General features: G+C 43.7%; 1 protein-coding gene across 12 annotated transcripts in view; it reads right to left on the minus strand.

Moving 5' to 3' along the window:
- Positions 1-2,004: 2,004 nt before the first annotated feature.
- CEP170B (centrosomal protein 170B) overlaps positions 2,005-25,616 on the minus strand; it is a 58,332-nt gene continuing 34,720 nt past the window's right edge. For 6 of the 12 annotated variants that reach the window (XM_058420915.1, XM_058420917.1, XM_058420912.1 and 3 more), the window contains 11 exons: positions 23,798-23,983; positions 23,503-23,611; positions 20,291-22,066; positions 16,805-17,054; positions 14,432-14,591; positions 10,799-10,837; positions 10,098-10,241; positions 8,555-8,643; positions 7,904-7,997; positions 6,948-6,999; positions 2,005-6,224 (listed from right to left, as the gene is read on the minus strand). In XM_058420915.1, coding sequence (XP_058276898.1) covers positions 5,989-6,224; positions 6,948-6,999; positions 7,904-7,997; positions 8,555-8,643; positions 10,098-10,241; positions 10,799-10,837; positions 14,432-14,591; positions 16,805-17,054; positions 20,291-22,066; positions 23,503-23,611; positions 23,798-23,983 — 3,135 coding nt within the window. In that variant the 3' untranslated portion in view covers positions 2,005-5,988. The remainder of the gene's footprint in view (positions 6,225-6,947; positions 7,000-7,903; positions 7,998-8,554; positions 8,644-10,097; positions 10,242-10,798; positions 10,838-14,431; positions 14,592-16,804; positions 17,055-20,290; positions 22,067-23,502; positions 23,612-23,797; positions 23,984-25,616) is intronic. The other 6 variants (XM_058420922.1, XM_058420918.1, XM_058420923.1 and 3 more) reach the window with 3 other exon arrangements.

Below are 25,616 nucleotides of genomic sequence, written 5' to 3' on the forward strand. Positions count from 1 at the left end.
AAATTACAGTCCCTCTCTTCTCTCTGTTGTTACTGCTTTTCCTGAAACCAAACCCCACCCATGCTTTGGGTCTCCTCTTCTCTGGGAAGTGCCTGCAGGTGCCAAGCAGATGCTGTATTTTGGGGTTTGGGGTGTTGTTGTTTTTTTTTTCTTCCTGCGATTTGAATATCGACAGAAGCATCTAATGTTGAACAAACCCTTTTTGGCACCAACTCTTTTGGCAAGTAGAGTTACTTCCAGTACTTTCTGTTCACAGGAGAAAAGGCTTAATCAGGGTGGAGTCCTAGTGAGTGCTACTTTCTTCTATTCATTGTTCCTGGCTTCTCTTGCTCAGCCCACATCAATCACAGAGCTCAGCAGCCAACCCACTGAAGTAACACACCTTTTCCAGGTAACTGCACAGCTGAGCTCCCGTGTGCCGGTGCTCAGTCTTTGCAGGGTTCACCCAAATGGTCGCACCCCATTAAGGAGAGCAACACCCCCGCAGCCAAGCCGCCCACTGCTGCCCCACACCAGCCCCATCCCAGCAGCTGGGAGCAGCAGGGCTTTGCTCTGCAACAGCCCATGGATGTCCTTCCTTGCTGAGGAAGACACGGTGCTCTCCCACCATCCATCGTGTGGGCACAACCCAGTGGAGGAGGGTCTGCCGCTGGATCTTCACACAACATCCAAAAAAAGAGAACCTGTCTCCTCCAAAGAATTAAAAGTTTTGTGCTGAGGAAGGATCCTGAAACCCTGCTCAAGGCAAAGGGTTCTGGTGTTCCCTGCTAGGCACATGTGAAAACCAAGCTGTATTTCCCAAAGCAGCTGAGGATGTTGGAGAGCCAGGCTTGCAGCTGAAGGCTCAGCAGGAAGATGCACAGAGGAGATCATTACTTTTCCCATCTATCCTTTATTTTTCAAATCTAGCAGCTTTCATTATGTTGCAAATAGTTTTGGCCACTGCCTCTTATGTTTGCTCAACCAAACTGTTAAAAATTAATGAAGTGGGTGCACTATTGATTTAAAAGGGCCCTTTGCACAGCATCCCAACTCAAACACCGCTCCGTACTGTCAGGGAAGCCTGGGGAGAGACAATATTGTCAGCGTGCAATCCAGCTCTGCACTGTAAACCTCTGCAGACACAGCACACAAACTAAGCCTCAGAAGACTTTTTAAGAGAGGCGTAAGATTTATTATTTTTTCAAATACAAAATCCCTCCCCTAAAACTTTTAAATGTAAAAGATTTCCACGGTCAAGTTATCTAATGGAAAGGGAACCAGGGGATGGAAAAGCTCCCAGTGATTCTAGTTAGGGACTAGTATTTTCCTCCTCTTTCTGTTTTAGTTCCTGCTGGCAAACAATGCCATGTTTTCATCAGCTGCATGTGTTCTGCTTCCTACGGGAGCTGTGCTAGAGTCCCAGTGGCACCAGGCAGGGTGGGGGAGGCTGAAGGCAGTGCAGAGGAAAAGGAGGAATTAACATCATTTCTTAAGTGCCAGGAAGGATGCAAAGCTCAGAGAGAACTGCAGGAGGGAAGGAGGACACTGGTGTTATGAAGGAAAACATCAAGAGGTATTTCACAGACACATAAACAATATATATATATATGGTGAGAGCAAAAACATAAGCCTATTAACGTATCTGCAATCACATACCTCCTGGGGAACAATCCCTTTTATGCTGGATTCAGCCACCATGTTAATCATGGCAATGAAACAGAACAGCACCAAAAATTAAATTATCACCATACCATATTCAGATATGCCACCCACATGTGAAAGGGACTTAGGGAATTCAACCCCAGAAGTTCTGGGGGAATTAGGGGACTTCTGCACTTTGGAGAGGGATCTGCCCAGCCATAGGTGTCACCAGGACTGATCCAGTCAAGCTGTGAGGCCTTCAGTTGCTGACAATTCTGTCATTGCACTGCATTTAACACCAGTGAGAACATGCAGCTGAAACAATCCATGCACCAAACACACATCCTCCTCCAAATTAATGCACAAAATCCAGCATCACTGTCACATGATAAAAGAATGATTTATTAGAGCAACTTTATGATAAAATTATATAAAATAACAATTTGGTTTTTTAAAGACATCCACAATATCACCTTGAAACAAAATGTACAGATACTGCCTATAATCCAAACAAAAATAAATTATTGTTCAAAAAAACAAAACAAAACAAAAAAAAAACAACAAACCAAAAGTGGAAAGAAATCAGGGCAGAAGAAACAAATCAAAATTATACACAGCATTTCAAGAGGGCGTGGAAAAGAGAAAGTCATTAATCAATTCAAGTTATACAAACGTGTTTCAGCTTTACTCTCAGACAGCTCAGCTTGCATTTGTGTTGCATGCAAATGGAATGATCCAGTGAACAGTTCAGAATCAGCAGAATCAGCAGCATAACAACAGCAGAGAGTGAAATAGGCACAATTCAGCACGGGGCACATTGAAAGTGAACAGGTAGTTCTGTCTGGTCTTTGCAAAAGTTATGCACATTTACCAACTTCAAAAATAGCTAGTGTGATCTGCAAAACAAGAGAAAACTAGTAGAGTCTTGCACTTAAATACTTTACACTTTTTATTCTTTTTTTTTGTCTCCTTTTTTGTCAGTAGGCTGTATGTAAACATTCCACTAATTGTACCTTTACTAAAATACTCAAAAGATGCTGCAGACGTTCTTTCTTCCTGGAGCATGACCACAACATGATACTGCCATGGATCCAGCTGGGTCCTCGCTCCCAAAGCTCCTACACACCCTCACAGGAATTTACATTCACGCCATCAGAAGAGAATAACGGGATTTTACATTTGAAAGCGTCGAACTCAAAAGTTTTCAAGTATAGTGGAAGAGCTGAGGGCTGGGATTTTGGAAGGTGCTCAGGGCATCAGGAACCCAAGGCATATGGAAAACCCAAAAGGGCCTGAGCTTCCCCACAACTTGGAAAATCCCGCCCTTCGTTACATTGCTTTAGTCAGACACAAAACACATGAAAGCAAGGTGGCACGGGAGTGACACACAGGGCAGTGTCACCCCTGCCAAGCTCAATGCAGGGCCCATCCACAGCTCATGGAAGCCAGCAGGAATCTCGAGCACTGATCCTGGGCCCCCCAAATACACCACTACACATGGGTCAGGTTCACACTGGAGTCACACAGGCATGTTTCCATGGCTGCATACAGTACCACTTGTAAGAACCAACAATCAGCAAAGGAGTGGATAGGAGTGGATAGCTCTTTGGCTTATCTGGAGCAGACAAGTGCAAACCACAGTACTTCAGAAGCAGTGAACACAAGAAAAAATACGTTGCGTTTCATCGTTGACTAGCAAAACCTTTTCAAATGCAAAGATCTAAGAATGAGCATTGTGTCAGGACACAGAAGCATTTTACAGTTCTGCTGAGCCACAAATAAAACAAATCAAGCTGTGCATCCTCCCTGCCTTCACACACTCATTTCCAAATTATCAAGAGACACTGATTGTTGCATCCTCGTTAGTCACTTGAAGAGGTACCGTATTTTGCAGGTTGATTTAACTGATGCAAGGTGTCTGTGGGCTCGCTCTCAAGTCCAGGACAGAGCAACAAAGGGAGAAAATCCCTCCCTGATGTGTTCAAGAATCAAAGAAGAATCAAGCAATTTTCAAGTGAAAGTAAACAGAAGTCCATCAAAGACACACTGCAGAAAAACAGAATCCACTTGTGTATAGCCATGAAAATGTTGAAATAAGAAATAATCAGGGAAGTCAGATGTACATCTTAGTAATTCACTTGTCTCTACAGCAAAACTGAAACTAACAACAACACCTTATCTGTGAAGGTCCTTCAACTCCTAGTGAGTTGGGGTAGCACCTGGTCAGTTCAAACCCTAACTAAGAAGGGCTTGAAAATTGTGTCTCGTATGTCAGGAACGATACCACCACTTATGATATTCACCAAGGACAGAGTCAGGTATTTCAAGAAAAGACAGATCAGAATCAACGACTGAGTTAACACATTCAGATAGTGCATATATTACAGGCAGAACAACATCAAGGGCAAATTTGTTTTATTCTGCATTCATCTACGTGAAATCCAGCAAATTTCTTCATGGAAGGGCATCTCCACACAAGCAGATGAGCTTATAGCCTACTGGAAATCTCGGAAGGATATCTGCACCTACTATTTACCAGCCAGCATCTTGCAGGCTCAAAAATAAACTAATGGCGTGTTGACGTACTCCCATTTTGGGACCGATCTTGTCTCTGCTGAAACTGATGGAAAGCTCTCACTGGCTTCACCAGGAAAGCAATCACCTTCTTCACTAGTAAGGTTAAACACTTTGTGAGCATCCCTATTTATTTAAATTATTTTAACAGGTTCCCACTGTTACAACATCCTAGCAGAAAAGCTCAGGTAACTACTGAAGCTAACTAAGGAATCCACTACTCACCCCAAAATATAGTCAGCACACAAGAAGCAGTCAAGCTTGGGAAACCATTTTCACTGGTTAAACTACATACTGTATGAGGGCAAAGTGGAACTCATCTGCTCACCTTTCCCAGTAAATGTATCCTCCACAGCTACAAAAGAATTTCTTTACCTGATTACTATTTGTTGACCTGGAAGAATGAAAAAGGAATCGATCCAAGACAGAAAAAACTGGGAGCAAACACATCTGGAAGAGATCTCCTCAAAACCAAAATTTTTGCTCTTAAAGCAACAAAAATTGCTTAGTGTTTTGCAGTTAAACAAAAAGACAGAATATCCACCCCAACTTTTGTTAAATAAGAAATTGCTCAAACAACTGTACACAACCTTAGTGTTTCTAGGATTGTAACGGACCAAAAATTAAATCCAGGGACAAAAATCCCAAACGTACCAAGTGCTTGACACTGTTGAATAGTTTCTGAGGAACACCACAATGGCGGCCTTTGCAAGCACTTTTGCATTGAAAAAAAAATTCATAACAGAACTAGCCATAAAGGTGGAGCTACATTGAAGCCATTATTTTTCCAGTGCTGTCAAGTGATTGCACTAGTTCACACCAACTGTGTAATTAAGTTTATTCCATGAGCCACTGGAACAGATGGTTGTCTTTGCAATTGGGTAATTGCAAACATCTTAGTCTTTGGCCCAGCCAAGAGCATTTGTAGCTCATTATGAAAAGGCTGTATATTTAAATTAAAAAAGAAAAGCAGCTTAAAGACAGCATTTGTACCAAAACCATGAAAATTTGGCAAGCCAAATTGTAAAATCTAATTTTTTGTACCTATCCCAAACTTTGGGTCTGAAATATCATGAAAAATAGTAGCTGTATCAGTAGTCTTTACATTCATACCTTTATTAACTTTTATACTTTCCCAAGAGAAAAAAAAAAAAAACAAACCAAAAGGGTTTATTCTGTCTTGTTTTGGTTTTTGGACTGAAAAACAGATGCACAACTTCAGTGTGGTTGTCTTTTTATGACTGCTGAAAGGAAATCCTACACAACTGCAGTAAGGGTTTCTCTCAGAAACCCATGGTATTGCACAATTGTTCTGTTGGATTTGCAGGTTGATTCCAACAGAGTTGTAATGCCTCACTTGAACACTTCAAAAAAATTCAATCAAATAAATATAGTACCAAAATGTGTGAGTTTGTTTTTTTGGTTTTTTTCAAATTGAGCCTCATTGCAACTGAATAGTCATAAACAGGCCAATGCAAGAACACTTTAGCCTCAGCAGTATTGAATGGAAAATATGCAGAGCCTGTTTTCTTATGGCACGCTGGAAGAATAAGTGAGTAATTTTGTAAAAATCAGTTTGCCTCTATGCTGAATATGTGCTGCTCCACAGTGCTAGTCTTGTTGAAAAGGCATACACAGACTTTCCATTCACCCTCACAGCATAGATTTTTCTTTTTTGTGCAACATGTTAGCAATCTAAACAACTGCTCCACACAAACTGTCCACAAACCACTCATACACAATACTAATGCGACGGTAGATTACAGTATAACAGCAATACAAAATATTGTATCAGATCACATATTTCTCTCCATCTGGAATGAAATTTGAATCTTGTAAGCTAGAAGACCCACAGTTCGATTTCTGAGTGTAGTTTCTCATCTGTGCTAGGGACAAAGTCTCCAGTGTGGACCCAGAATTGTTAGCAGTCCTGACTTTAGTGGCTGTAGATTGTTTAGCAGCAGAAGATGCTTTGTTACTGGCAACTATATCCAAGTTTCCAGTAGGGTCAATGATAGCGTTTATGACTGGGGAAAAAGAAAAAAAGAGACACAAGCACATTAACAGCAGTCAGCAAAGTTTCCAAACAGAAGTTTGCTGCCTTCATTTTGTAGGCAGTAGAACTCTTAAGCAGTACTTTTGTTCCTTTTAGTCAGGTGATTTTCCTCATTAGTACCTTCAGGTCTAAACAGCTTTAACAAGCAAAACTTCCCCCAGACTGAAGAGATGTGGGCTCTGAACTTTCTGGTTAAATCGGAAAAGACAAACTACAGCAGCCAAATGGCAAGTTTTTAGAAGGAGCCCAAAATGATGCCTGGATGTTTTTACATGCCTTTATTACGCTTTTAGATGATGCAAGAGTTTGTCCAGCTTTTCCTAATGCAGAGATCTATGTGCAAAATTCAACTCCAAAAAGCATAGCACAGCTTATTGGCTGAAAGAGCTGCTAAAGATTATTTCATCAGAACAGTTTATCTTATAGGAATATGCTAATTACCACAAACAAAGCATTTCCACAGCAACAACTTTTACATTTCAACAGTCAAAAATTTTGACTACCTTCCTAAAAACTGGCAGTGTAAGATAAATCTACTGTTAATTCCCCATGGACTCATCAGAGAGCACTGTGGTAACAACCTGAACTTCTGCATCCTTCCCCAGCTTTCACTGACGAATCAGGCCAACATTACTTTATTGTGTGCAACTTTACTGGCATTTGAGAGACAACAGAAACATTTTAGATGACCAACCTTCAAGCTGTTTTTGAACCCGCCTGAGCTCCTTCAAGATAGAACTGATTTCCTAGAAACAAAAGCATCAGAATGGAAAATTAAGCAACAAAGTACTCAACTGACAGAGGAATCTAGTCTTACTGCTTCTGCCTGATCTGATCAAGAAGATTCAAGGTCAGGCCCAACCTTGCTCATTTAACAAAAAGCTGTACTGAGGTGCATTTGGTCAGTGCACAGGAAGCCTGCTCTGCATCATGTCCCCAAGTGCTATTACACCACCCCATCCACAGCGGCAGTGGCTTTCAGACATGAAAAGCTACATCTGTACAAAGGCTCCTCCTTAATATGAAATACACAAAGATATTTGTAAATTCAGCTCTTAGAGCAAACAAGGCATTTGGCCACATTTATACTGCTGCAGCACCAAGCTACACAGGTCTTGCACAAGGTTTTTTAGCATTCATCGTATTTGCTGGGTCCACTACTGCATTTAAATCCTTACTGACAATCCCCTTCAAGGACAATGAAAGGTCATGAGAGCACAAACACTATCTTGAGGCTGAATCACCTGAGTGAATTCATCCTGAGGAGGTTTTTTACTGCCCTAATGTCAAACAGTTACAGGTGAAGAAAACAAACATTCACGAGAAACACCTGTCTGCAACTGAAGCTGTGGCAACCACATGGCAGGTGACCCTTTGGTAAATGTTTAAATGAGGCCTAATGACCCTGAACTTCAACATCTGTTAAGAGACACAGTCTTTGAGGATCAGTTGTAAAGGAACTGGGAAAGTTTGGTGAAACAAAACCACAGAAGGAACCCACTTTGTCACACTTCAAACAGTAATGAAACCCAGCAGCTCAACACATGAAAATGGACCAGAAATTTCAGAAATGGATTTGAGAAGAGTCAGAGATTGTTGGTTTGGTTTCTTACAAAGTCTTTAGTACTGCACTTGTTTGCACGGACTTACTTTGTTTGATGTCTTCAGAATTGGCACTTCATTTTCTGAATTGATTTTGGCCTCCATCTCCTCCCAGGTCCTTTCTGAGTTTTGAAACAGAATCCTGTAACACAAAAAGTAGAGCAGATCTTAAAACTGCCATTAAGAACAGCTTGGTTTAAAAGACTTAATTATCACAAAATGTGGCAACAGAAGAGATTAGTGGATTAGCAGCTGGACAAAGCTCCTTTCAGCTTATTTAGGAACAATCCAAAGTCCTTCCCTAATGGATGTCTCTAGAGGAACAACAACCTTTGAAAAGATTTCACAAGCTTGGTAAACCTGCATATTTACAGGAGCCTTGGTACAAAAAAGGAAAGAAGAGACAATCCACCGATTTTCTGCTGTATCTCCTGCACAGGCAACATTTCAAAGTCAAGGCATCAACAGGCATTACAAATCCAGCATAAAAATTCCAAAGGCCAAAGATATGAGGAAAAGTGACAGCAAATAATCATATTACCCCTGGTTCACTACACACACACCATTTCCAACATCTAGATTCCTTGCATCCTGATTAGAAAGCTTTCCAAGACAACAGTACAATATCTTCCACAAGTAGCAAGTCTACAAACTCCCCAGCAAGTCAATATTTCAGGCCAGGGACAAGAAGTTACTTACTTCATTTTTTCAGCAAGGTTTTCCGTATTTTCACGGATTGTATGCGATAACTGGGACACTGGGTTCAACATCAGATTGTCGAAGATTACCTAAAATATGAGGACAGATTGGAAAACTTTTAGCAAAAGTGGCATATTACAGAACAGGAATTTTTTGTACAGTAAATGATCACCACTGAAACGTCTGCTTGTGTGGATGATACTTGAAGGTCAAGGGAGATTAAGATGACATGCAGCTTTATTGCAGCACTTTGGCAAAAAGGTTAATTGTACCTCGTTCAGACTTTTTCTAGAGACAGAGACACAGCTGTTTGCAGTAACAGAAGCATTTTTGAAAGAACAGCACTTAGGACTTTACACACCTCACAAAAAACACCCCAAAAAGTCAAATCACAATGCAAGAAGCCTCACAAGCAGCCTCGCTGAAACTATCTAATGTGACACATGAGTTCAAACCACCTTCACAGCCAGGTATCCCACCATGTCACATTCTGCTTTATTAAAAGTAACAACAAAATACTATCAAATTCCAAATATTCAAGTCCTGTGGTTTAGCAGAGCCTCCAGGCTTCTGATAGGAAAGCCCACATCAAGCTGGGAGCACTCTGGAGCTGCACCTTTTATCCAGCCTTGGTACTTCTCTACAGGAGAGGAAGGGATTGCTTCAAACCAGTCACAGTTCAGGATCAGTACCAGTGGCTCAGCCCACAGTCCCCTGGATGTGCCTGTGTGAGTCACTCCGCCTCCAGAGTGGCTGCGCTGAGCCAGCTCTCCCCTCCTGCCTGCACTGCCTCCCTGAAGCCTCTGCCCCAGCTCTTCCCTCCCACCACAGCTGGCAGGCAGAGAGCAAGCAGAAGCGACAGCCAGTGCTGGATCTGCAGTTTTCTCCTCCTCCCCCTGGCACCATCACCCCACTACACCCCTCATCCCAACACCATCCACAGCCTCAAGTGCAGGCCAGGCTTTCTCACTCTTCAGCATCACCCCAGTGATTTTCAGGTTACCCTGCTCTCTCAGCCCAGAAGAATCACATCAAGTTGCAAAGGTGGGAGGGAGCAATGCTCACAGTCTGCAGGGCACAGCCACACACACCCTCCTAAGGTCCAGATCCTGCTACTGCTGCTCCATGAGCAGCTCTAACCAGGATGCCAGATGCAGAACAGTAAGGCGCTATTAAACCATCACTGCTTCAGATTTCAAAGTTGAGATGTTTGTGTTCTCTAAGGCAGCAGTGAAATAGCCTAAGAAGGCTCTGACACTGAATGTGTCCTCCCAAAAACAGGTGATCAAGCCTCAAGTTTAACTAGCATTTTTTACACAAGAGAGATAACTTCCAGTCACTACTGGCAAGAGGGGTGGTTCTGTTCCTCTGTTCCTCTTTTTTCCTTTTAAACACTTTCTATACCCACACATCAGGGCTGCTGAAAAGTGTGGGGCTTTTTTTTTTTTTTTGAGTAGGCTCCTTTGGCAGCTTACAAAGAACAAGTATACATACAGCAGCTTAAAGCAATGTCATATATAAAGTAAAAAAAAAGGTGGCCTGCCTCCTCACGGTTTCTTGTCCTTGTTTTTCTTGAGGGATCCTCTTCTCTATTATCATTCATATTTTGGTCAAAATCCTTCAGCTCCACTGATCCCGGAGGCACTTTCTGGTAGTTCAGACTTGCTTCTGGAATGTGCTGCACCAACTTGGAAATAATGAGTAATGAATCATTAAAAATCAGTAGGGAAAGTAGGCTCACAGGCATTCACTGCAGGTATTGCAGATTTTAGGCAAGCCCGAGAGGAACACTGATTCATTAAAGTCTTGTTCAGACAGGTATGGGCTCATAAGCAAATTACTAGACCCCAACCCTGCAAGTGCCTATCCACTGGAGTCATACCAAAAAACTCTGTGGGGCTATTCTACTTTAAAATTTTCAGTAACGAGCACATATGGAAAGGTACATCTTTGTCTTTTTGGAATTCAACTAAAACTCAAAAGGACCCTGTTTTCCTATATCTTATGTCTTAATACATCAATGCACATTCAAGACACACTCAAATTAATCAGAAACCATTTAGTAACACATGAAGGAGATGAAAAAGCAATACGAAACCACTAAAAATGCAAATAATTATCAGGAAGAACAAAAAAGACAAGACAGTTACTCCTGTTGGGTTTATTGACAAAGACTTTAAAAGAAGGGGAAGAAAATAACAGTGACAAGACAGAGATACAAAAATAATGGGATGGAAAGTGCACCTGAGATGGATATGCCAGCCGAAAAGATCTACGAGCAATCTGTGTTAAAACAGAAACAAAGAGATCAATGCTAGTGAATGACTGTGACAGCAAGTATCAAAGAGAACACAGGGTTTGGGGTTATTTGGCGTTGATGTTCCCAAAAGCGCATTCCTGAGGACCAGCACTCGGTGCTCACCCCCCACCATGCACTGAAGCCCACGGAGATCCTGGTCACCAGCCAGTTCTGCCCAGGTGGCCTCCAGCAGCTCCCCAGTTACTCCAAATCAGACTGTGCTGAGTGAAATCCAGACTCCTCTGGGAAAGGGCTGAACATCCAGCCCAAGAGGCTCTTTGGCTGGCAAAGCACACAGCTCCTTGTGAGGAAACCGAGTGCCAGCCAAGGTCCAGGCTCCCCACGCTATGCAGCAGCACTTGGGTTATACACAGGCAGCAGGTGTGAGGTATTATGGTGCAGGGGCACAACAGCCAAAATGTTTAGCTAAGAAGCTTCCTTTCATCAAGTGCAGAAACAGTAAGTTAGGCTGCTTGCAGCAGTGAAAGTGTCAAAAGGGAATGAGACGTTCCTACAGCGAGCAGGTCTCGGTACAACCAGCTGAAAACAAGGTAAGGACAGCACCTGCTCCACCATCACAGGAGATCTTTGTACAAGATCTGTTCTGTTTTCACATTTTCTGTTCCATCACACGCGTAAGCATTTCCTCTTTTAACAACACTCATACTGAGTATGCTACACAACAACTTGACAAACTTAATCAGGCTCTTTAGTTTTTGTTACATTATCAACTTTTTTTTAAAAGACCTGCCAATAGAATTTTATGCAGGGCTAAAATTCCCAGAAGTAGCCAGTGATTTGGGATGACCCAATCTGACTGTGTTTGCAGCAGCTGAAGTTTAAGTTCGATGGTTGAGCTCTGCAGAAAGCTGGGTCTTGCAAAATCTACACACCCACAAACCAAGGCATCCCAAACAACCCAAGGCTTTGGTAAACAGGAATCATGAAGGTTTCACTCTTGCTGAACTCTTTCTTTTGTTCTGGTTGTTTTTGTTTTTTTTCTAATTTGCTTAATTTATAGCAGTACTCAGCTCTGTATGCCAAGAATCTATCTTATCATAAACTATACAGCTGAGGCTAGAAAAACAAAACAAAACCATTTCAAACATGCACTGGGGAAATGGAAAGCCTCCCTGGCAAACATCCAAGCCAGTATTGAACCTGAAAGGACAGAACATGAAGAATAAGGTTTAAATCTAAGGCTCCACCTTAACTTATAAGAGGATACTCCTCATTAAAACTTTAACCAAGCTTCTTAACAAAAGTAATTTAAAAAGCAGCTTATTTGAGGCTGAGAAACGCTGTGCCACACACCGGTCCCAAATGACGTTTCTGGTACAGCATTAAACACGCAAAAGTGATTCCAGTATCAGTACTTCTTTTTCCTGCATTTTCTGCCACTTTTTTGGAATAGATATAAATATTTAGTATTAGAATGCAGAATGGCATACAACATTGCATAAGCCAGAGCAGCATAAGCAACAGCCACACACAGAAAACTTTTCCTATTCACATAATCCCTTTTATCAGATGTTTCAATATATTACTATAATAACTACAGTAGCTATTTCTCATCACTATGTCCTTTCTTAGAATATTTAACATAAAGTTGTTTTATAAACACACACAAAATTCACAGTGCTTAGCACCACACACACCCATCTTCAGACATTCCCCAGCAGCTTCTCTGCATCAAGCCCAAATTATTAATCCAGCACAGTTTCAACAACACACAGACAGTGGGAAGCAGGTGTGGCAGTGCACTGGAGCTGAATCTGGTCCAGTACCAAAGATGAGGTGTCTGTTTATCCAACTCACATCAGTTGATATTGTTGGCATTCATAACAAGACCCTCAAGCTGCACTGTTTAGGATCCCAAGCTATTCAGGATCCAGCTCCACGGCTCAGCACTGCCAGCAGAAAGCCCTGCTGAAGAAACCTGTTCCTGGCTACCCACACAGTAAGGCAGCAACACTGATACGCTGTGGCATTTTGGGTGTAACTCAATTGGCCTGCCAGATGCTGGCCCTGCTGAAATCATGCTGATATCCACTCCTGTTCAGAGAAAGCCACCAGCAGAAGCCTTTAGAGTGTTTTCAACCACTGCCTGAGCACACCAAAGGTTATGGCCCCTGATCTGTCTTCACAGGCTCCCATCAGTGCTTCGTCCTTCACACCACTAAGATCTCAGGAACTGCTCCAGCAGTGGGCACTGCCAGGAGTATTCCCTACAGTGTGACCGTCCTGAATTTGCTCTTCTGACTATTGTGAGGGACTGACTGGCATGTCCCACACAGCAGCACTACAAAGCCAAGGAGAAACCCTCACCCAGGTCAGAGCAATCCTGGGTTTGTGATTCTGCCATTCAGCATCATGTCTGTCATTTTGCACAGAGCAGAAATATTGTTTTGCAGGTGTCTTCCTCTAGCAGCTGGGAACATCCCTCTCTATGAGCTGACTTATGGTTGAATCCTTCGGTGACAATCCAAAAAAGAAAAAAAAGCAGGAACACTGCTCTTCATCTCCTGCTTTCCTGCAAGCAAGGGGGAGCTGAGTAAAATGTTTCATTTGCAAGTCACAAGTGCAGTAGGCATGTCACCTTTACTGCTTGAAAAGAATAATACAAAGGGCAGCTTGACAGGCGTGGCACTTGCAAGGAAACAAAGCAATAAAACACTTTATCTCAGAGCTTGAAGTTATTGCGAAACATTTGTGCACTTTGGCTCCAACAGGCCCCAGGACAAACCCCTCCTTGAGCAGGCTGCAGCTGATCTCAGTTTAACACAACCCTACCCACACTCGCCTCATTTTTTGTGTATCTCCCTAAATTTCTGCTCTGCACCTCTAGTGCTGATCACAGCAGGGTCACAGGGCCTCCAAGGACTCTCTTGGCAGAGTAATGGGTTTGGTCTCAGCTTTGAACCCTGCCTAGGATGGGTCTGCAATTCTCACAACAGTCAGACAACAGGGGGCCAGGGCAACCATCTGAGCAGCAGAGAGCTGTGTGTTTTTTAAGTCCACACTGGTGGTACACAAGAGGGAATTCGGATTTAAACAGTAGCAAAGGCAATTCTGCTTTAGCAGCTGAAGCCTCCTGGTGACCTTGCAGCCAAATTTGTGCTAAGCTGGTCCCTGTACTGTGGCATTGGTGAACCAAATTCAGAAACTGCCTCTCTCCTTGCCAGCCTATTGCAGACAAACTGTGCTACACAATCTGGGAGGAAGCCACAGCTTCACTGAAGGGCTGGGGGACAGCACTTCCCAAGCTACCTGCCCTCCTCCCTGCCCAGCTCCCAGAGTCCTTCCCCTCCTCCAACAATACTCAGAGGGAAGAGATTCAATCAACGCCTGCACAACATTTCAATGGTCCCTGAAGGACCCTGAAGGTCCCTGAAGGTCCAAGAGGACCCTAAATAGGCTGCAGTTGGTCTTTCTGGTGGTGGTTTTTAGGAGGTCAAGGAATGAAGGTCTTTCAGCGCTGCAGCAACTGGGGATGCTGCCCTGGTCTCCCAGCCCAGCCATGCCCCATGTACTTACTAGCACGGAGAGGCAGAGGTTTCTGTGGTTCCTGACCTTACCTCTTCTCTTGCAGATATGGTGGAAGCTGGAGTGTTGGGCACAGAGCTGAGGGAGGTGCTTGGCCCCGTCCCTGAGGAACCCTGTGAGTCCCCATCTCCAGCAACATCGTGAATCTCTCGAGCAAGGATGGCCACATCCTTCACCAAGGTCTGGCTGAGCCTAAAGCACAGGCAAGGGAGCAAAACCATTAGGACACAGAATACAACAGGCCTCACATTCATAAAATATAAAAAGAGGAGCCACAAAAGTTTTGTGGGAACTATAACCTCTGAAGAGGCTACGGCCAGCAGGGTTTTTTGGGGTGCTTTGGCAGGGTGTTGAGGAACATTGTGGCTGCATACAAATTAAATCCCCTTCCTTCTTGAATCCAGCTTCAAAGTGGAGAACTGATATAAAACAAATTCTAGTGACTACATGCTGCCAGAAAGTATTGGAGACAATCCATAAGAAATTTTATGTACTGCTCCCCCACCCATCCACTCTACTTCTTTCTCTTGTTTGTTTGTTTTAAGATAATACAGTTAATTTTTCTCCTCGGGTCCTCTTTGTTTTCCATTAAAAAGTATATATGGGGAAAAAACCCTTTTTTTTTTTTTTTTTTTTTACTTAAAGAAAAAAAACTCAATTCCACTTTACTTTTCCTTGTAGTCTGTAGACTGAAAATCACAATATGCCTCCAGATTGTCCAGAAGAGCCGAGGGATTATGAGGGTAAGCATGGCATGCCTTAGAGGGATCTGGTTTTCAGAAACCAAGTCTTGGGACTTCAAGCCCCTTGACAGGTGCCCAGTTAGTACTCACTGCTGGCAGCACCTTGCTCTATCTGCTCTAGAGCTCAAAACCAGTTCCTAAGTCTCTGGCTCGTTGGTAATGGAGCTTTAAAAAACCCCTTCAGACCAGAAGCAGCTGTTGTAGTAATTTTAAAGGAAAACTTCCAAGAGAAAAAATAACCTTTCAGCTCCATCTGAAACAACTGACTTCTTTTAATGAAAAAAACCCCAAACCAAAACAATCAGCCAAAAAAACCTCCAAAACACCCCACCCAACAAAAAACCCCAAGTTACTATGGAATATTCAAGTTGGAAGGGACCCACAAGGAAATCAAGCAATGTGATAAAAGTGTCAGTTCATCAAAACATTTGCTTGGAAAAAAAATGCATAGTTGAACTAATAAAATGCAGGTTGAGCTGCCTGCATAAGGTAACCCCTCACTGTGCTGGTTTGGATAGAGCTGTTACCAAACATTTCCATTATGTGATTCAGTACTGTAAACAAGTGGCATTTTCCCTTTTAACTCTCCCTGACTCCTCTAAGCCCCTCCCAGTTAATTCAGGAGCAGCAAGGGAAATCAGAACTGCAATTACCAGGCAGACTCTGTGACAGGGCCCTGCACCGTGCAGCGCCAGACGAGTCTGACGCAAGCCTTTATTTATAGCTGCCGAGAGCCGGAGAGCTCCCCGGTGCTGGGAGGGAAGCCAGCATCTCACACACACACACACACGCTTCATGCAGCACAGGTAGAGCAGCCTGATTTGAAGGCTGACACGCTTTTTAGCAGTTTGAGAGCAACTTTCAGGCAAGAAAAGCCCTTTCGAGGTGAGCGCGGCAGTGGCAAGGGCAATGCGGCCTAAAGCAGACACAAGGCAGCTTCCTCAGGAAAAACTATTTCAAGTATGGCCAGTACAATGGAAGACCAGTATTTCTGGAAAGTTGGCATAACACAGTTGCATATTAGAGATGACAAACCTCAAATGCCACTGTTTAAAAAAAGAATCTATTTGCTTTATTGCCAAGGTCCTCCAGGCAACCATCAGACCACCAGTACACAGCAAGTACCGTATCCAGGGACATCAAGCTAAGCAAAGATTCATTTATACACAAGGTCTAGACAGGTTCAGATTCAGTTGTGCCAAGCAGAGGTTTCTGCCCTGCAGCTATTTCTTCCTGCTCCCTCACTAGCTTCGAGCAAAGCAGCTTCAACAGTTTACATATTCAGTCTCTGCTAATCCATTTGACTTCCTCTGCAGAGAATTAGGAGAGTTCACACCAACCATGCCACATGCACACGCTGACTTCCAGCAGAGATATGCAGGTATAAACAGTTAAGACTTCCCACGGCTTGAACAAGAAACAAACCAAGAAACAACACCCTGCACCTTAGCCTTTTGTAGATACAAGGTACAACCAGCACATCCAGGCTATAAAAGTTCACAAAAACCTTCCAAGTCAATGTTCATATATAAAGGAGATGTGAGGTACAAAAACAACGGGAGAGCCTCTCCTTCTACCCCCACTCTTGGGTTTGATTTGAACACCAAGAAGAAAACAACCCATTTTCAACACATAAACAGAACAGATAAAGCCCCACCTCACCTGGCTATCTCTGCTATCTCTGCTGTTTGCGCCATGAAGTTGTAGGGGTCAGGGTTGTCATCAAAATCTTCATCATCATCCGTTTCTCTGCCGTTGTGCTTCTGCTTGCCCAGCCCAGAGCCACGTATTCTCGGTGTTTGTGTGGCTGTTGAAGTATGGGAGCGTTTGTGTTTAGGGGAGCTGTGATTTGAGCCATATTCCTCCTCCGAAGTAGAAGTGTAATCTGAACCCTGCGGTCTCCGCCTTGATGCTTATAAAAAATGAATTGGTTTCAGACCAAGGACAGTAGTCAAGAGTAACTACAAAAGGCTGAAAGGTAACACAAAACTAGCCCAAGAGCACAAGGAAAGGAGAGTTTCTGTGCAGATCTTAAGTTAAAACTCTACATTCTCTGAGCTTATTTCAAAGTTGAGCCCCTCTATGGCTCCCATTCACTGTACAAATTTGGAGTGGGAAATTCCAATGGAAAATCATAACGACTGTGTTAACGCCTCCACTGTAGTAAATTATTACCACAGACTTGGCTTTCCATGCACAGAAGCTCTGTGTATAAGTAGCACACATTTCAGACTCATCACAGTCCCACAGAAGTTCTTTCCTAAAGAGAGCCCAATTTTCAAGCCTGCAGATACCTTTCTAATTAGCTTTGAGTACAAGCAGAAGGAGGGATTTTTGAGTGAAGAGTAGACTGTAGTGCTTGGTGTTATTTGCAAGAGTCCACACCCTGTGTTCACCTCCTGCCTCACAACTCACCATTAATGACACTCTACAAGAAAGCGTTCACAGTCAGGACTGGCTCCAAGCCCTGGAGCCAAGCGGAAGCTGCCCACTTATCCCAACTTGTTCTGCAGATCTGTAGACACCCAACTCTTCCTTGCCTGGGAAATGTCAAGGTGCCCTTATTTGAAAACTGGGCTCCCAATGTTTGCAGCCTCACTGTACTCTCTACGGGTACTGCTTCATTCCCTTCTGTCAATCCCCGGAGAATGAAGACACACCAAACACAGAACCAGACGAGTTATTTAGAATTACAACACCGAAAAACTTCACTGTGTTACCAAGACAATCCTAGCACTGAAACACTACATGTGAATTAAGCCAGCATCATACAAACAAAACCAACTAATTTGGAGTGTAAGATGCAGGTAGAAACTATAGATAATTACTGTATAGTAAAAGTATTCCTAGACATTGCTATCTCACCCGTAGCTATAACAATGCCTTGGATTAGGATTTTTATTATATAGATAATAAAAATAAATTTGCTTATATTCATAGAGTTGTATTTTTTTTAATGCGGTTTTAGAATCAAGAGGTCACCCTGTCACTGAAGAGCAATTTTAAAATTATGAGACTTATTTTCCATCTCTGTACACCAAGGGAAATCAGAATCAGCTCCCTCAGTATAATTTAAATTACCCTGAATAAACAAATTGTGTACACAGAAGAGCATGCGAGACAGGCCTTTAGCTTTCAGAACTGGTAACTTGGATTATTCTGATGTTATCTGTGACTTTCACAGAAAGCTACCTCAGATGGCCCAACAACATAGTGGCATTTCTTGTCTCATGGGCAGACAGTTCATGCTGTTCCTCCACTAAGTGAGATTAACTTTCTCCCACTGGAAGAGTTGGGAGCTCCTGTAGTTAGCTAAACACTTAGACCTCCTAGAATAAATCAGCCACATCTGCCTCCCTCTCCCCTAGCCTTGACACTCAAAGCTTTCAAAGATTGTTGTATCATGCTAAAAAAAGTCTTGATGGCACAGTGCAATAGTCCAGTTAAACAACACGTCACTCCTTGTTGCAGGAAGGGAGTTCTAGCTGCTGATTTGCTACAACAGCATTAGTACAGGAGCATGCATCACACCACAGCAAGCATGGTGAAGCTTGAAATACACCAGCATGTACTTAGAGCTTGTACAAGGTTCACAATCCTATCAAGGAATTAGGTGGTTAGTATTTTAAGAGCAACTAATTCAGAGGAAGGATTAGCATCATCTGCTGCATCTATGGACAAGGAAAGGTGTTAGCATGCTGCTACAGAGCTGTGGAAATCAAAAACCAATTCATTTAAATGAAGAACTGGTCAACACTTATCATTTTTCTCCGAATGATTTGAAGCCCATGGTCCAAAGGCAGAGGGAGTGCAAAGAGCACCTCCTGTTTGGAAAACTGTGACCACATTACCTTGCTTTAAATTTGTTATTGTTTAACAAGAAGTTAATAATAGCATCATCTCAACAACAGGCAAGATAAGAGACTGTACATACTCTTTTAGCTTAATCACATTCTGATTTACATGCATATACAAGTGTGGAAGAAAAAAAAAAAAATCACTAAAACTAAAGGTGAAGCTGAATGCACCAAAACAATCCAAAATCAAAACACGCAGCAAATAACATTTTTAGCATGCAATAAAAATTAATATTGCAAAAGGGATAAATAGTTCAGCTGTATATATGAAAATATATTAAAGGACACATCCAGTACTCCAGAACTCCTTAAAACCCCTGCTGAAAATAGCATTCTTCTCAACAGGACTGAGGAATCCATCCAAAGGGGTTCTTTCTGTCCCTCTGGCTACCAATCACTCCTAAAATCCTAAGCAAATACATGTGATTTGCCACATCCGTGGCAGGTCAAGGATTACAGGCACAGACCTGAACTCACAACAGAGGTTTCAGGGACAATCTCTCATTACCAATTATCATCCTAGAGCTGTCATCTGAATTGTCCCACTTCTCAATTGAAGGCTGATTTCAATATGACAAACGCTGGTATTTCAAGGGTCTGCTGAATGCTCAGCTACAGGCAACGTAGTCCCCACACCTCTGCCTCATAGGAATCACAACTGTGAACCTGCCTTAGCTATGGCAAAAGTGCGTTAAAATAGACAAAAGTGTCAACCTCTTGGGGCAGTCAACCTGCAGTGTCCAGCTCTGTATTTACATTTACAGGAAGAACAAGGGAACAGCTTTCACAGCACAGGGACCTTTATTTCTTGTTCTCCTGTTTCAGATGCCTTCAAACCTGCCACCTTGAACATCAGCTGTCATCAACACGTTATAAGCTCTCCAAGAGAAAACTTTGAATCTTACAAGTAAAACAGAACAGAATTTCTTGTAAAACAGAACAGAATTTCATGTAGCACTAGAAAGCAATAATTCTAGCTTTTAAATGAAACTATGGCCAACTGTCAAATGGCAACTGGTTGTTCAAAAAACAAAATCATTAGTAAAAAAAGAAGTAGCTATTTGTAGTATGCTCACAAACATCACCACAATACCGTTTCAATGAGTATGAGGGCGGTCTGCTGTCCCCAAACCCACAGGAAATCTCAACATCTGTGCTGCTCATTAATGCAGACTTTTGTACTCACCAAGGCAGCACCTCTACTACTGTGATACTAATCCTCGGCAACCATGTGCAGCCTATAAGTCAGAAACAGGGGAAGAGGGGAGAAATATAAAGCAGGAGCACTTACAGGATGATGAGGAGGAATACTTGACACTGCTTGAACGGTTCCTGCTGAAAGGCTGCTTAGCAGAGGCAGCGGCTGCTGTTTTCCTGGCTGCAGCTCTCACCTCCGAAACGCCCGTCTTCCGATAGGACTCCGCACTTCGGCCCGAAAACCCCGTCCTCGACTGCGCCGTCTCCGAGTCACTGGGCACTGTAAATGAACCTGCCCGTTTCCTGGGCATGGCCAGGATGTCCAGCCGAGAGAGTTTCTTTGTCTCTGCGGGCTGCTTGGTGCCCTGAGCAGTGGCGTCCGTGTTGGAGGCTGTTTTCTCAGCGTCCACGCATTCGTTGTCCGAAGCGTCTCCCAGCCGGGCACGGCGTAGCTTCGAGGCCCTTGTGGGTCGTGGGGTGGATAAACTGTTGGACCGGGTGAGAACCTGCTGGATTTTCTGCACATTCGAGGTCGTTTTGCTCTGGTCCTCCTTGGTGGCCTGAGTGTAAGGTTTCCTCCTGGGAACAGGCCGGGTTACCGAGTGCTCGTGGTCAGACACAACCGCATCTGGGACTGGCAGGTAGGGTGAGTTTGAACTTCTCTCGTCATCCGTGAAGTCAAGTGACCCTCGAGTCCCAGCGCTGCGCTTCATCTGGAAGCGTTTGGCAGCCTCTGCTCGGTTTGGCGCCTCTGGTGCTTGTGTTTTCCGCTTCTCCGTCAGCCTGTCCCGAGCGCTGGGCTGCCCACACTGGTCCTGGATGGATGGTGTGGAGGAAGATTTCTCCTTCTGCAAGCCCGCGACTGCTTTGCGTTTCGGGGCACTTGCTGGGACATTTTTGCCACTCACCAAGCTGACTGTGCTGGCCGTGTCTACATCTGAGTCCCCTGACAAGGAGTCCTCCAGCTGACCAGCAGTTTCTGAGGGCTCCAGCTGTTGGCTTTGACCAAGCAATTTGGCTTCCAGTGCTGCCAAGGCAGTTTCAGTGTCCTTAAGCAGAAGATGAGTGTCCTGACTAAAGTCCATACGAGTTGACCGAACAGCCTCTAAATCTTTAAGCAGAGGGTGACTTGAAATATGTGGGAGTTTATTTTGAGGAACACCGCTGCTTGATTTATCTTTGGTAAAACTTTCCTGTCTAACAAAAGATGTCATTTCCTTTCCTGACATGTTTTCTTGATCTTGAGGAAGACTCTGATTAAGGGAAATGACAACTTTTCCAGCCGTGTTTATATACGCACTAACATCTTTGACCGGTGGCTTTCCAGAAACTGGTGTGCTAGAACACTTGAAGGAAAACTCCGGATCCTTGCTGTCCTTGTCTGCTCGAGCATGGGATACGCTCAGAGAGAACTTGGAGGGAACCCCTGCATCATTGCTGTCATCACCGATGTAGAATGAAGTAGTAACTGGCTCACTCACAGCTCTCACGTGAGAGATCCGGGAAGCTCCCGGCTGCCGGCTCTCTGATCTGTTGTCTTCCCTCATCTGCTCTAGCATTTTGCTGTTCTCTTTATATTTCTTGCCTTTTTCCGTGCTGAAGCCATCGTCAGATCTGCTGGCATCGCTGAGGCTATCTGGATCCAGGTCTTCTTGGATGAAGAGGCGGCTGCTGGAATCGCCACAGGCTTCCACGCAGTGGTCCTTCACGATGGTTCTCTTGGTAACCTCAGAATAGGACTCCTGGCACACCAGGACCGTGGGAGTGGGGCTGTCTGATTTATCATTGGGTGGGAGTTGGGGCAGAAGGCGCCTTGTTCTAGAGGGCACAGAGTTTTCTGGTTCCCCAGGTTTTGGGGGTACCCCGCTTTCTGAAGAGAGTTAAGTGGATAAGAGTCAATTACTGTAAAACTGTGCTACTTATTTATTTACTTATTTGTTTGTTTAGGAAGAGCTTGATCCTGCAAAGTGCAAATCCATAAAAGCACTCACAAGATGTGCTTAGAACTAAGGTTTTATGCCACATGAATATCAGCAGGGCCTGATTGGTCCCTGTCTCTTGGGTTTATCGATACAGACATTAAACTTAATTCCTTTGCTGAATCACACTGCTCAACACCTTCCCTTCTCAAGGTAGTATGTCAGATTCATTCTCCCATAATATACCTCTCAGTACAAGCACTATGGAGGATAATGACATTGCTGGCATCTAGCGTCAATCAGGCCATAGGAATGAGATCAAAAGCCATCAGACATCAGTGATGCATTGTTTTAAGTGCTATTCTAAACAACATTGCCCATTTGACTAAACAGATGGTGTTTTTCACAGTACAAGTTCTCCTACACTCATATCCCTGAGCAAAGTCTCAGGAGAAAGACCCTGTAATAATCAAGAGGCTCTGAATTAGAGCTCGCTGCCCCCAGTATGTGTGGGCTTATCAGCAGGGACACACCCCGTAGAAAGAGTGTTCCTGTTTCTCCCATGCTGCTGGCCAGGCCTCCACCTTTAAATACCAGGATAACTGGCTATGGTAATATTACATAAGCACTCTGGAAGTTAGGTATCCCACGGCGTAAAACAGTGGCAATGATCTCTGAGGCAAAGTTACCTTCTAATCTTTATTGGATCTGTTTATAGCTGTCCCTGGCAAGAAGGTATGACAAGTAAACCCAGCCAAAAAAAGCTGAAAACATTTGCAAAAGCCAACAAAGTGCTTTTCTCCTTTTCTCACACATCAAGAGGAACATAGGGTCCATAAGGTGTCTTCCAAGTTATGATGGGAGTCTGATACTTTCCAACTTCCTTTCTCCCCCATCATATACAGTTTTCTATGCTGATCTCCACCCTTTAAACCTGCCACTCAACAGCAAACCCCAGAAGAGCCTGAATTCTCAGCACAGCCAGACACAGTTCGAGAAGCACACAAAAAACATGCAAGTCAGGAACTAACTCCAAGGCTATGTGGAAAGGTTTCTCATCTGTTATCATAAGGCAGTCTAAGGAATCACAGCTTGGGGCTAGCTAATACCCAAAGCCCTTACAAGTTTTCTCCTTCCCAGGTTCCCTTTAGTCATGTCAAACCTAATATTTAAGAACCTCTTGAATAACTCCAAACTGCAAACCAGAGGCTCTCTCTGTCTTCAGTCCACTGGGAATTATTCACTCTGTGCCTCCCATCTCTAACCACTGTAGCTAAAACAGAAAATAAACTGCAGCCAGATACACAGGTGCCCTTAATTTCTGCTTTTTCTATCATCCTGGTTTAGATTCAGCTACCCTCAAACTGCAGTGTCAGATGAGACTTACCTGCACTTCCATCACCCTGCCCGGAGACAGATCCAGTGTCAGAGTAACTGTCCGCAAGGCTTGCCCACCTTGACACCCACTTCTGACTCCCTTGAGATGCTGCAGACATCTACAAGGTGAGGAAGATGAGGTCAGAAAGAGGGTTTCTACACAAAATCCTAGCCACAAAATCTCTCATACTGATATCACCTAGTCTGCTCAAAATGGAAATCAAGCTACACATCACATTTACATCCAGACAGAAAACCCATCTACACCTCCACCATCCCAGGAAATCCACCTGGACTGCCCCTACCTGCGCTTCAGCCTGAGACCCATTCACAGCTTTTGAGGAAAATGCCTGGAGCAGGGGTGACTTCTGACTAGTGCCATTTTCACTGATTAGATGCTGAGAACCGGAGTCATCTTTTTCACCTTTGATTATTGGTCGAAAGGCTGAAGAGATTCTGGAAAATTCAGGCGATTCAAGAACGCCAAAAACCTGAAAAGATGTTGCATGGGAAAATTAAAATGCAAGAAAACAGAAAAACATTAGCCAAAAATCCAAATCTGTGAAACATTAGTCACACACAAACTATGATCCCAAGGGGCCCCCATGCAAATTATGTAAATAATTTTCTTCTGTACTCCACAGTAGCAACTTTAAATATATTTAATCATACAATTCCACTCACACCCACCTTTCCTCTCTCCCTCATTATTTAGGGGTGTTGCCTTTAACAGCAGTAACTTTCACTGAAAAGGAGTCCTTTTTCCGCCCAGAGAAATTTAGGATGAGTGACAGGAAAGTTATTTACCAGCTCATTCATGAAGGTTTAGACAGAGAAAATGGGAAAGCTCCACCCCCAGTGCCTTTCACAGACTGTAGCTGTGAGCGGGCTGAGCAAAGCAGCTTTGCACTGCCACAAGGAACTGGGAAAGGATGCGCCTCTGAGATGGGTGAGTGTTTGAGCTTGTTGGACAGATTCTCCCTGAAGATAAGCAGGCCTTCCTGTGGGGGCTGACCAAGACTCCTGTCTCAGAAGGGCTTCCTCTCACTTGACTGCAAGAAGTTCAGAGGAAGATACCACCACAGAGGGTGCCTTGGCTGCACAGAGACGGCCATAAAGATCTCCACTCTCACTGCTGTTAACAAAATGTGCTTGCAATGGTGGAGGAATAACAGAAACCTTAAAACCTAAGCAGGTCCAGAATTCATTTTGTTTCTTTCTGGACAGAAACACTGAGGTTTAGTTATCAGCTGTTTCACAAGTGGCAGGTCTGCACTGCACCCAGTCTATGGCACAGTCAGGACCAGAAGCTGGTCAGTTTGTCTGCTACAGTCACATGGCTACCAAGACTACTCCCCAGAAATATTTTTATGTTTGTGGCATTTTCCATCATATTTCTCCACCAGAACAATTAGTGATCTAAAGTCAGGACGAGGACCTTGCTGTGATCATGGCCTGAAAACTTCCGATCACATTTCAAACAAGTTGTAAGGAACAAATGTAATAAAAATCAAAAGAGAGAAGCTAGATGCAGGCTCATAAACACTGTATACAAAGCTCTACAGCCACGCTCAATTAAAGCTTCCTTCAAACCTTGCCATCCTCCTCGGTACATTTCACTAAATCTTCATAACAACTTGCCAGATTTGTTTCCATAACAGACCGCAGATGAGACTCCAACCTGAATATCAGCCAAACTTTGGTTTGCCCTGCGGTTGGTTATTGGGTGGGGTCTTCTTAAGCCTCCCTCATCTCTGGAATTTAGTTTTTCAGCAATCATTCACTCTGCAAAATCCAAACAAGTACAGATCCACCTGGGATTGCCTCTGCCCTAGATCACACCCTCTGCTATCTCAGCCAGCTGCCACTTGGCCTGACAGCAAGCAGTGCCTTTCTAATCAGGCACAGCCAAATACAGAAACACCTGCCACTAAGGCTTGTGAGCATCAGCCCTTGGCACTTCCTGTGGCCTACGATGGGATGATGCATCAGTGATGGGCTGCAGCTCCCATCTTCACAACAGTGGGCAGGTGGTGATGCAATGCCAAGGCAGAGGCTTGGGAGCAGTCCTAGAGAGCAGAGCTGCTCCCAGCCACTGCTGTCAGCAGGATCAGCCTGATCTTT

The sequence above is a fragment of the Hirundo rustica genome, chromosome 6 (genome assembly GCF_015227805.2).
Source record: "Hirundo rustica isolate bHirRus1 chromosome 6, bHirRus1.pri.v3, whole genome shotgun sequence".
Lineage (NCBI taxonomy): Eukaryota > Metazoa > Chordata > Aves > Passeriformes > Hirundinidae > Hirundo > Hirundo rustica.